Genomic DNA, 11979 nt, shown 5'->3' with positions numbered 1-11979 from the left:
ATGTCGGATGAAGCTGATTCAGACCTCGATCCGAGGACATATTATAACATGCTCCGCAGTTTTGTTGCCCAGTATTCCTCACAGGTCGCTGAAAGAAACCAGCAAGAGCTAAAAGAGGCGGCTACACCTGGAATGGACTACGTCCTCCTGAAAGTCACAAAGAGAAAGTGGGCTGAGCCTCGCTGGACAGGCCCTTACCGCATAACAGAGCGGACCTCCCACGCTGTCAGGCTCGAAGGTAAAGGTGACACCTGGTTTCATTACACACAGTGCGCTGCTGCCACCGAACCAGGAAGAACCTTGAGAGAGGTGCAGAAGGACCTGTCAGAAGGAGCTGCAACAGCATCACCAACCACTTGAGGGAGCCAAAGCTCAACCTACAAGCCGGCTGGTTACAAAAGGGGGTGTTCTTCACACTGAACTAAACATTTTTATTTTTTTATTTTTAACATCTTTTATGACTTTGCTTTTATATTGGCTTGAGTTTTTAAGATTTACATTTTACATTGCAATAGTTTTAACCGCTGAAAGCTCATTTAAAGTTGTGTCACTGATACTTTTTGTTGCTCTTTAACTCCTAGAACACGCCCTTGGCGAGGTGGGGGAAACTGGACCACCTTTCTCTGCCCCATCATCCTCTATTGGACGACATCCAAGCTAAGTAAACATGTCTTGGCCCTTTCCCCCTGAAATGACAGGCAGGCAAAGATGTTGCGTGTTTGTTTCCTTCCTGGCCCTGGGTCTCATTCCCATTGGCATAATCCTGATCTGTGAAGGGCCCCCGACACTTCTGACACCTTCAAGTTCAAAAGCTTCGCCCCTTTCTGAAAGTCCCAATCTGACAAATGTAGCCCCTAGGGTCTTGCCCACCACTTCCTCTCCAGTTTTGCCCACGCCCGATCCAGTTAGAAAGAAACGAGACACGGTTACCTCCTGTACCCCAAGCACGACTAGAATGATTACTCTTTGTGTCCCCAACAATAAAAGTTGGGTAGTTGAAATAGATTTCGCTAGCTTCCCAGTCACTCCCGTCACCAAAGACCAAGGGGGGGATCTTTTTAACCTGGCAGTACATCTCTCCTCCTCAGTGTGGTATATAACCCTGGGAGGTTGGCATCAGTGGAAGTGGTCCAGTTTAGTGTCAGAAACGGACCTGGATTGGTCAAAGTACTCTAGGGGTCAGGCTTTGCACTGGAGAAACCAAAATATGCTCAGAATAGCAAAAAAACCGGATCTTTCAGGCTTAATTTTTACCCTAAAGGATCTGGCCTTGACCTCCTGTCAACAATTTATAATTGCCCCTTGGACTGATCGCACCGCCCTGTATTGGCAAATGGAAATATGCCCTAGCGTTGCTGCAGTTCCAAGCTCTGTAGTTAAAGATGATAATCCCACCTTTAATGGCCCTCCGGTGACATATACAAACGGGGGGAGAAATGGCCGAATACGCATTGTAGACACAAATACAATGTCTAAAGATGACCTCTTCCAAATTCTAACCGGTATTTCTGGAGCAACAAACAACTGGTTACTACTAGCTGAACAAGCTGCTGACACGACGGCTTCCGACTGCATAGTATGTATGGGAGCCCGCCCCACTTTACGAGTTGTACCGGCGCCAGTCAATAGTGCATGCCTCCTGCATCTTATGAACAATACAAAACGAGGTCATTGCTCATATCTGGAAAATCACTTTCCTAAAACTCAACGCTCAGTCTCTAATAAACCACCTTTCTTTTCTTCAGATGTAGCTGTGAACAATTTCACTTGTATTAACCTGACTGGCAATGCAGTAAAACTAGGTAGCTTGAACTCTTCTTGGTGCACTGAGATGACTGTTATGAAACCAAACTTCCGACCTACGGCTAGGGCTGATTTGTGGTGGTGGTGTGGCAATAACAAGTTATATGATGGTTTCCCTCGGGATGCGTCAGGTCTTTGCGCTCTCATAACTCTTATTTTACCTGTTTTAGTCACTCCAGTGGATCTCTCTATAGAAGTACACGAAGTTAGCCTCCCATCCTCCTCTGAACGCCGCTCTAAACGTTCTCTAATCCCAGGTTCAGCTCATAATCCAACCTATATTGATGCTGTAGGTATACCCCGTGGGGTCCCCGATGAATATAAACTGCGAGACCAGGTTAAAGCAGGATGGGCCTCGATACTTTGGATGGTTGAAATAAATGCGAATGTAGACAGAATTAACTACATTCACTTTAATGTGCAACTGTTGGCTAATTACACTCGAGATGGTTTTGAAGCTGTGCATGCACAGTTATCTGCCACTTCCCTAATGGCTTTCCAAAACAGGGTCGCAACGGATTTTCTCCTCGCAGAAAAAGGCGGAGTCTGCAGCCTTTTTGGTCAGGAGTGCTGTACCTATATCCCCAATAACACAGCTCCTGATGGTTCCCTCACTAAAGCTATTACTGGTCTCACAGCTCTTACTGTTAAAATGAAGGAACACTCGGGCGTTGATACTGCCATGTGGGACTCTTGGCTTAACATGTTTGGCAAATATAAGGCCCTTGTAGCTTCCATCCTAGTTTCCATCTCAGTTTTTGTTGCTATCCTAGTCACCTGCGGTTGCTGTTGTATTCCATGCATTCGATCCCTCTTCCAGAGACTGATTGTTACAGCTTTCACTCCTGAGGATAAGGATCTCGCCCGGCAGATGCCTTTATTGGCTAGTCAACTTCCCACCTCCTCGCCAACGGATGATGAAAACTCTGATCGTGAGGGTGACGAACATTATCGTCTTTCTCTTGTTTAAATGCTTCTAGAATGGTTGTTTCTCTGTGGTGTTTTGTATTAGGTTTGTTATTAATTGTTTCCCTCACCCAATTCCTATTGAAGGATATATCTGGTTGAACTGTGTCTGGTCGGGTTGTGAGGGTTAAGCGATGTTCTCAGGGTCTCCGGACTTAAGCCTGAGCGAATATGTACTCCCACCACTGGATATGAATTGTTTTATTCCACACCCCTTCCTCACATTTTACCATATTCACTTTTGAATGTCCTTAGCAGTTACCGTTCTGAGTTTATTTTACAGTTGATTTATTCTTTCACATTTTCACGTTTATATCTCTCATTATTATAGTATACTCTGTACTCTCCACATTTTTATCATTACTTATGCTTTTTGGTTGCTGAGTTACAGGAACTGTCGATTTTGTGTCACTACCCTGGTTGCACTAACTCGTTGTATCCGTGTGTGCAGGACAGCTGTTACTGCTTTCATCGGGAACCGAGACTGCTTGCAGCCGACCCCTGGGCAGGGTGGTGCCTGGACTCTTTTCTCCTCATCTGCAATGACAGATAAATACAAATGATAAGACCCGAGGAGTTTTTCGAGCCAGGCTTCGACACGTCTCTGTGTTCCTTTGAATGTTACTTATTTTTGTGTGTTGACCCATTTAAGATGGGTCAAAAGGGGGATTTGAAGAAAATATAATCTGATCAAACATTATTCAGCTTTAAATATTGTTCAGCTTTAAAGTTACTGTGCAACTGTGTAATAAAAATGTGCTCACAGCTTTAAAGTTACTGTGCAACTGTGTGCTCACGACTTTGGCCTTGAGAGCGATAAGAAGCGATCGCCTCATCCTGCAGGCGAAAGATATCTGCAAGCGAAGAGACTAGAACACTCAAGGCCGCTTTCCTTTTATGGAGTTGTTTTTCTGCTAATGCAGCACTTTCCTCACAACCCCCTCCTTAGGTTTTAGAGAATATATACCCATCCTCACAGAAAATATCAGGAATCTCTTGATGTGAGCTGTTTTTGAGAGGTTGTCTCTGTCTCAATAAAAGTTCACTGATTCCCCCATCTGCTGCAGGTGTCCGGTTGTCTTCATTCTCCGCCAGCCTGGTTAAGTCAATTCCTCCTTAACATCTAAAAGAACCTATTTAATGAAGGAAGACGGGTTCACTTTGTGTTTAATATTATTCTATTGCTGTTGTTGTTTTTTTTATATCCTTCACTGAACCGAACGAGCCGGATCTCTAAAAAGAGCCGGAAATCCCATCACTATAAGAGAACTTCTGCAGGAAGCACTGGGTGGAGTTGTGGGAGAAGTCTGCAGTGTAGATGGTGAAGAGGAACGGAGCCAGAACCGTTCCCTGTGGGGCCCCCGTACTGCAGATGAACCTAACCACAGCTCAGTGCAGTGGCTTCGGCAATGGAGATGCTGAACATGGTCCATCCCGACTCAATATTCCCAGTCTCCTTCTGAATACTGCTGAAGATCTGCCGGAGGTGTGCGTCGAAGATCTCGCAAACTGGGGCCTCTGCTAGGCATTCCCAGCAAATCAAATCAAATCAAATCACTTTTATTGTCACATCACATGTGCAGGCACACTGGCACAGCACATGCGAGTGAAATTCTTGTGTGCGAGCCCCACAAGCAACAGAGATGTGCAAACACAACAACACAAACGAGCAAAATACAAGAATGGCCAACCTGAAACTAATAAATATATGTACAATATATAATAGTGTATGCATTTCTGGATGTGTATACTAAATATTTTCCTACGTGTGTGTGTGTGTGTGTGTGTGTGTATACACATTTTTACAAATTAAATAGTAAAAAAAAAAAAAATAATAATAATAATAATAATAAAATATATAAAATATACAGAGTTGAATATGTGCAAAACAAGTGGCATTTATATACAGTGTGGAGTGCATAATGTTGAAGTTCCAGTAGTGAAGCTGAGGTGTCTATGACGTGTTCAGCAGTCTGATGGCCTGATGGAAAAAGCTGTCTCTCAGTCTGCTGGTACGGGACCGGATGCTGCAGAACCTCCTTCCTGATGGAAGCAGTCTGAACAGTTTATGGCTGGGGTGACTGGAGTCCTTGATGATCCTCCCCGCTTTCCTCAGGCAGAGCTTCCTGTAGATGTCTTGGAGGGAGGGAAGCTCACCTCCAATTATCCGTTCAGAGCACCGCACTACTCGCTGGAGAGCTTTGCAGTTGTAGGCGGTGCTGTTGCCATACCAGGTGGTGATGCATCCAGTGAGGATGCTCTCAATGGCACAGTGATAGAAGGTCCTGAGGATGCGGGGGCTCATGCCGAATCTTTTCAGTCTCCTAAGAAGAGGCGCTGCTGCGCCTTCTTCACTGTTTTGTTTGTGTGTACTGACCACGTAAGATCCTCAGCCAGATGTACACCAAGGAACCGGAAGCTGCTCATTCTCTCCACAGCAGCGCCGTTGATGGTGATGGGGGTGTGTACTTCTCTGCACCTCCGGAAGTCCACTATCAACTCCTTTGTCTTTGCGACGTTGAGGGTGAGATGGTTGTCTTGACACCAGTGGGTCAGGGCGCTGACCTCCTCCCTGTAAGCCGTCTCATCACCGTTGGTGATAAGACCCACCACTGTAGTGTCGTCCGCAAACTTCACAATGATGTTGGAGCTGTTAGTGGCTGTGCAGTCGTAGGTGTAGAGTGAGTACAGGAGAGGGCTCAGTACACACCCCTGTGGAGCACCAGTGTTCAGTGTGATGGGGGATGAGGTGATGCTGCCCAGTCTGACCACCTGGCGTCTGTCAGACAGGAAGCTAAGGATCCAGCTGCAGAGGGAGCTGCTCAGTCCTAGATCCTGCAGTTTCCTGTCCAGCTTCGAGGGAACGATGGTATTGAATGCTGAGCTGTAATCTACAAACAGCATCCTCACATACGTGTCTCTCTTCTCCAGGTGTGACAGGGCAGTGTGTAGTGTCAGGGCTATGGCATCATCAGTGGACCTGTTGTGGCGGTATGCAAACTGTAGAGGGTCCAGTGAGTCGGGTAGTGCAGAGCAGATGAAGTCCCTGACCAGCTTCTCGAAGCATTTGCTTACGATGGGGGTCAGGGCTACAGGTCGCCAGTCGTTCAATGAGGAGATGGTGGAGGATTTGGGTACAGGGACGATGGTGGCCATTTTGAAGCAGGCTGGGACTACAGACAGAGAGAGGGAAAGGTTGAAGATGTGCGTGAACACTCCAGCCAGCTGAGCCGCGCATGACCTGAGGACGCGGCTGGGAATCCCGTCCGGACCAGTAGCTTTGCGTGCGTTCACCTTCCTGAAGCACTTCCGCACATCCTCCTCAGACACAGTGTGCGCACACACTGTGTCTGAGCACACAGCACACCCTCACTATATGTTTAGGCACGCCAGGTCAGTCCAGTTACCTCACCAACCCTTTTTGCGTTACATGCTGAGCCACTAGCGCAAGAAGTGCAGCAACACCCAAATTTGGAGGAAGTTACTCTAGCTGAACAAAAACATCTTATTGGATTATTTGCTGATGATATCATTGTTTTCTTACGAGATTCTGACAAATGCTTTCCAATTCTGATGCAATTATTCCATACTTACGAAAATCTATCGGGCTACACAATTAATGTATCCAAAACACAAATTCTATCATTTAACTATTCACCTTATCAAAAGATTAGAGACGAATATAAACTAAAGTGGCACTTGAACACCATGAAATATTTGGGCATAACCTTGACAAAATGACTATCATCCGCTATGTTTGAGACAAACTGCAATCAGGTGGAAGGTAACATAAAAAAAGAATTAGAACGGTGGTCAACAATACCTACAAATTTCTACTCTAGAATCCAAATAATAAAGATAAACATTCTCCCAAGATTACTGTACTTGGACCAGTCACTCCCACTTCCTATACCTCAAAGTAAATATAAGATATGGGAAAAAATGGTCACGAGGTTTTTATGGGATGGGAAAAAGCCAAGAACAAGGACAACAACACTGCAACTCCCGAAGTGTAAGGGAGGGATGGCTTTGCCCAATCTAAGGGAATACTTTTATGCAGCTCAATTTAGACCCCTTGTTTGTTGGCGTAGACCAGACTATGAGGCAAAAGAAATTGAGAGAGAAATCGAGGGAAACAAAATGCAAATTTTTATCTCTGACAAACAACTAATGACCACTTATAGAAGTAGAATGAACCAAATTTTGAAATTTACATTAGAAATATGGCACACAGTAATAGAAAAATGCCAGTTAAAGGAAAAATTATTTTTACTGAAATGATTCAGACAAGTCCAAAGACATGCAGCTTATGGGGATAGGTTAATTGGATAATCTAAATTGCCACTAGGTGTGAATGTGTGAATGAATGTGAGTGCGAATGGTTGTCTGTCCCTGTGTGTTGGCTCTGTGACAGACTGGCGACCTGTCCAGAGCGTACCCCGCCTCTCGCCCTATGACAGCTGGGATAGGCTCCAGCGCCCCCCGCGACCCTGAAAAGGAGAAGCGGAAGCGAATGGATGGATGATTCAGACAAGATTAAAAAATTTAAACCGGAACAATGGGACCAAACGTTTAAGCAATGGAAATTAAAAGGGATTACAGCAGTTTGTACACTAATGAAAAATGGAACACTAATGAGTTTCCAACAACTAAAAAATAAATACAAATTGGAAAATAGAGACTTTTTTAGATACCTGCAAGTAAGGGATTACAGCACAAAACAAATAAAGACCAACTGGTTTAAAAAACCATTGGGTATAATCAGACTAGTGAACAATTGCTATGAACAAAAACAATTCAAACCAATTCCCACCTTTTACAGATCATTAGAAGAAGGTAGACAGGATACAACCTGTTACCTTAAAAAGAAATGGGAAACTGAACTGACCATAAATATAACAGAGAAAGAATGGCTCAGTATGTGTGAAACACAACACAGTTCAACAAATTCGCCGTTGTGAAGGGAATTTTGCTGGACAAATCTGACCCGTTTTTTCATAACACCCCAAATTAAAAGCAACCGGATCTCAAGTCCACAGAGCTGTTGGGGGTCGTGTGGAGAAACGGAAGCTGATCATTCACACGTATTTTGGAAGTGCATAAAAAAAAAAAAAAAGTACTGGGAAGATCTCAAAATGAACATGGATAATATTCTTGGTTATGCACTCCCAAACACCTGCCAAATTATGTACCTTGGAAACATAAAGGATCTGGTAAAGAAGGAGGACATGTATCTAGTAAAAATAATTCTAGCCGCAACAAAGAAAGCAATCACAAAGAACTGGCCACAACCAGACCCTCCCACTCAACAAGATTGGATTAGGAATGTAGAAGGCATCTCAGAGATGGAACTAATTACATACAATATTAGGCCGATGGGATGTAAATATGATAGACAATGGGGGAAGTGGAAAGCTTGTTTAAGTTGCACCTTACAACATACTAAGAAATCTGCATGTGATAAAAGGTGAAAAAAAGTAATGTAAACTCCAGACTGTTTGTTTGTTTGTAATGTTCTTTACTGTAATGTTTTTTATACTAACTAAAATTAATGAATTGCAAAATAACAACATGTGAACAACAGAGAGAAAGAGACAGAAAGAATATGTAACAGTGTGACAGGTACACTTATTGCATCTTTTCTCACAAAAGTAATGGACTAGTTGTGTGTCCTGGTGAAGCATCGCAATTAGTGCAACCTGACAGACATCTGCCTCTTCAACCTGGCACTCTCTGACCTCCTCTTCGTCTTCACGCTGCCATTCTACTCTCACTATGTCAGGGTCGGCCAGTGGACTTCTGGAGACTTCATGTGCCGTTTAATCTCCGGCTCTCACCACATTGGCTTCTTCAGCAGCATCTTCTTCATGGTTGTCATGACGCTGGACCGCTACATGATCATCGTGCACGCTCACAGGGTTGCACGTTATCGCACAAAGAGGGCAGCCATCATTCTGACCGTGCTCGTTTGGATGCTGAGCTTGTTTGTCTCTCTGCCGGATTTTATCTTCACTGTCATGGTCCTGGGCCATGTGGGCCCAGTATTCTTAGTTCCTTGTATTTTTGTATTTCGTTCCTTATTTAGGCCATGTTTTCTGAGTTGCCCTGTTGTGTTGTTCCCTAAGTGTTTTCCCTTCATGGCTTTTACCCCCTGTGTGCCCCTCTGTGTATTTATGAGCCCTCGTCTCCCTTTGTGGTTGTTTCATGTTTCCCCAGCCCGTTATGTCTGTGTTTTCCCCGTGCTCTCTCTCCTCCTGTCTGAACCTCTGTGCCTGTACATGTCATGTTCAGTTCACCCCGCCCTGTCTCGTTATGATTATCAGTGTCACCTGTGTTCCCCGTGTGTGCCCACTTTCCTCGTTTACCCTCTGTGTATTTCTGTCTGAGTCTCCCTCTGTTCGGCGTCGCGTTCTCCCTCATGTTGTGTGTTATTCTCCCCGTGGTTCGGTTCCTTGTACATCTCATGCTTTAGTTTTCCCAGTTTTAGTTTATTTGTATTGCTTCTCGTGGCCAGCAATAAAGCTGTGTTTTTGAGTTTATCCCCGTGTCTGTGAATCTGCATCTTGGGTCCTTCTCCTGCCTGCCACACAACGTATCATGACAGACACACAGGAAACAAAAGAGTCCCAGAAGTTTGGATGTGACTATCCCAAGGAGAGAAAAGTGCTGGGTCACGTTATTCCCTTGCTGGTGATGGTAGGTTGCTACTTTAGGATCATCCCCAGCAGAGATGGGCAGTAACGCGTTACTTGTAACGCGTTACTGTAATCTGATTACTTTTTTCAAGTAACGAGTAAAGTAAGGGATTACTATTGCAAAAACGGTAATTAGATTACTGTTACTTTCCCGTAGGAACGCTGCATTACTGCGTTACTAAAACCGTGATTTTTTGCGAGAATGTCTCACGACAGTGACGTAAGCGAGTGCGCCGTTAGTGACAACAGCTGTGTGCAGATCAACAATGGATCACATATCAATTGTGGGAGAGAGTATGAGCGTGCAGCGTTTAAAGCGTGGAAGTACTGACCTTACTTTCAGTTTGATTCCATAAAAAGTGACAAAAACATTAGCGTCCATCGTGCGTGGGGAGAACTTCTTTTTACAGCCAAAAAAAACCCCCCTAAACTTCCGAGCAACTTCAAGTAACTTGACCAACACTGATCCCCAGGCTGGTGAGTATGAGGACCGCGAAGAAGCACCACATCGTCAAGCTGATCATCTGTATAGTGGTTTTATTTTTCTTGCTCTGGACTCCATATAACATTTCCCTTTTCCTGGAGTTTCTTCAGGAAAGAGGAATAATCCTCAATGATGAAACATGGGACAAAAATTTATTGCTGTCAGTAGCAGTGACTGAAGCCTTAGCTTACACTCACTGCTGTCTGAATCCAATCATATATGCTTTTGTGGGAGCGAAGTTCATGAGACGAGCCTTGCAGGTGCTGAAATAGTTGGTGCCTGGTACAGCACCTCATTCAGGAGAAGTAAGATTCGCATTTCAAAACTTTTTTTTTTTTTGCATTTGGGTTTGCTTTTTATGTTCACTTGGCAAGGTGCAGTATTAGTCAGGCAATGTGCAATTCCTGTTTTAACTTGGGCACACACCATATGGAAATTAAGTCTTTCATAGGTGCTCATGGTGAACATGATTTGCTGTGTGCAGTGTTGGTCAAGTTACTTGAAAAAAGTAATCAGTAACTAATTACTGATTACTTCCCCAAAAAAGTAATCCCGTTATTTTACTGATTACTTATTTTCAAAAGTAATTAATTACTTAGTTACTTAGTTACTTTTTAAAAACACGATTTACAACCTGAAGAGGTGATAAAGCGATAGATCTTTCAACCCAATTCTACTTTTTCTACATAATCCATCATACAAAATTTAATCAAATGGAAAAGTCTCTTTTTTTAAACTTGTTTTATCCGTTTTAATCTTTTAACTTTATGCATCAAGCAAAAATTTAATTATATGCTACATTCTCTGACTTGAATAAATTTGTTTAACAATTAAAACTATTTTCTGCACATTCCAGCACATAAAATAAAATATTGTTTGTGTTTACACTCAGTCTTTCAAATAGATGCAAGTAAAACACAGCAGAAAATAAATAAAGACAAAGACTCAGCGGTCCTGTTGCTCTATTTTTACCTGTAAAGCAGGACTGCGGTAGGCGGAGGTTTACCCTGGTGTAGGTGTGCCGCGGTCAGTTGAAGAATCCGCGAATTTCTCTGTGAATTTCCCATTACGTCGTTGCGCACTCGGTGCTTGCTTGGAAGTTTAGGGGGGTTTTTTTCGCTGTAAAAAGAAGTTTTCTTCCCACGCACGATGGACACTAATGTTTTTGTCACGTTTTATGGAATCAAACTGAAAGTAAGGTCAGTGCTTCCACACTTTAAACGCTGCACGCTCATATTCTCTCCCACAATCGATATGTGATCCATTGTTGATCTGCACACAGCTGTTGTCACTAACGGCGCACTCGCTTACGTCACTGTCGTGAGACATTCTCGCAAAAAATCACGGTTTTAGTAACGCAGTAACGCAGCGTTCCTACGGGAAAGTAACTGTAATCTACTTACCGTTTTTGCAATAGTGATCCCTTACTTTACTCATTACTTGAAAAAAGTAATCAGATTACAGTAACGCGTTACTGCCCATCTCTGGCTGTATGTAAGATAAGATACAGTTTACATTTGGAAATTTTTTTTTTGGTCACAGCAGAGAGTTAAGAGCAGTAAAAAAAATACAATGGAATAGGATAAGATAAAACATAATAACATACTTGTACAAAATAGAATAAATGACAGTACAAAATAGAATAAAATGCTTTGTTGTGGTAGGAAAAACTGCAATTGTGTATGCGATGTGTGTGCGTGTGTCTCCTTCTGCACATGTGTGGTCATCTCCAGAGACTATGTTGTAGAATCTGACAGCAGCTGGAAGGAAAGACCTGCGAAATCTCTCTGTTCCATATCATGGGTGCCGCAGCCTGCCACTGAAGGAGCTGCTCAGTGCTGTCAGATAACTTGATTACAGCGGTACCAATGCCCCTGTGGGGTTGTATTTATCTGGGGTGGATTTGGTTTTTTAAAAAGGGGCACCTGTTTTCTTTTGGTGAGAGCGAGTTATGAGGTGATTGTGACATTGTAGGCAGGTTGCACCATTAAAGGTACATTGTTGGTCGTAAGTGACCTTTTATTACAATGT

General features: G+C 43.5%; 1 protein-coding gene across 1 annotated transcript; it reads left to right on the top strand.

Moving 5' to 3' along the window:
* LOC113032067 (C-C chemokine receptor type 2-like) lies at positions 1–10609 on the top strand. The gene is made up of 4 exons (XM_080308278.1): positions 1–238; positions 8476–8801; positions 9424–9506; positions 9938–10609. The coding sequence occupies exons 1-4, from the start codon at positions 1–3 to the stop codon at positions 10218–10220; spliced, it is 930 nt and encodes a 309-aa protein (XP_080164404.1). The 3' UTR covers positions 10221–10609.
* The last annotated feature ends 1370 nt before the right edge of the window (positions 10610–11979 follow it).

The sequence above is a fragment of the Astatotilapia calliptera genome, chromosome 11, assembly GCF_964374335.1.
Source record: "Astatotilapia calliptera chromosome 11, fAstCal68.1, whole genome shotgun sequence".
In the NCBI taxonomy this organism is placed as follows: domain Eukaryota; kingdom Metazoa; phylum Chordata; class Actinopteri; order Cichliformes; family Cichlidae; genus Astatotilapia; species Astatotilapia calliptera.
Note: the sequence above shows the minus strand (reverse complement) of the source record. Positions and strands in the feature narration are given on the sequence as shown.

What these genes read in the sequence shown, in the direction of transcription:
- LOC113032067 (XM_080308278.1), top strand. Translation starts at nt 1, where the DNA reads ATGTCGGATGAAGCTGATTCAGACCTCGATCCGAGGACATATTATAAC. An exon ending in CTGTCATGGTCCTGGGCCAT is followed by an intron (nt 8,802 to 9,423) that starts GTGGGCCCAGTA and finishes GACTATCCCAAG; the next exon opens with GAGAGAAAAGTGCTGGGTCA. An exon ending in ATCCCCAGCAGAGATGGGCA is followed by an intron (nt 9,507 to 9,937) that starts GTAACGCGTTAC and finishes ACTGATCCCCAG; the next exon opens with GCTGGTGAGTATGAGGACCG.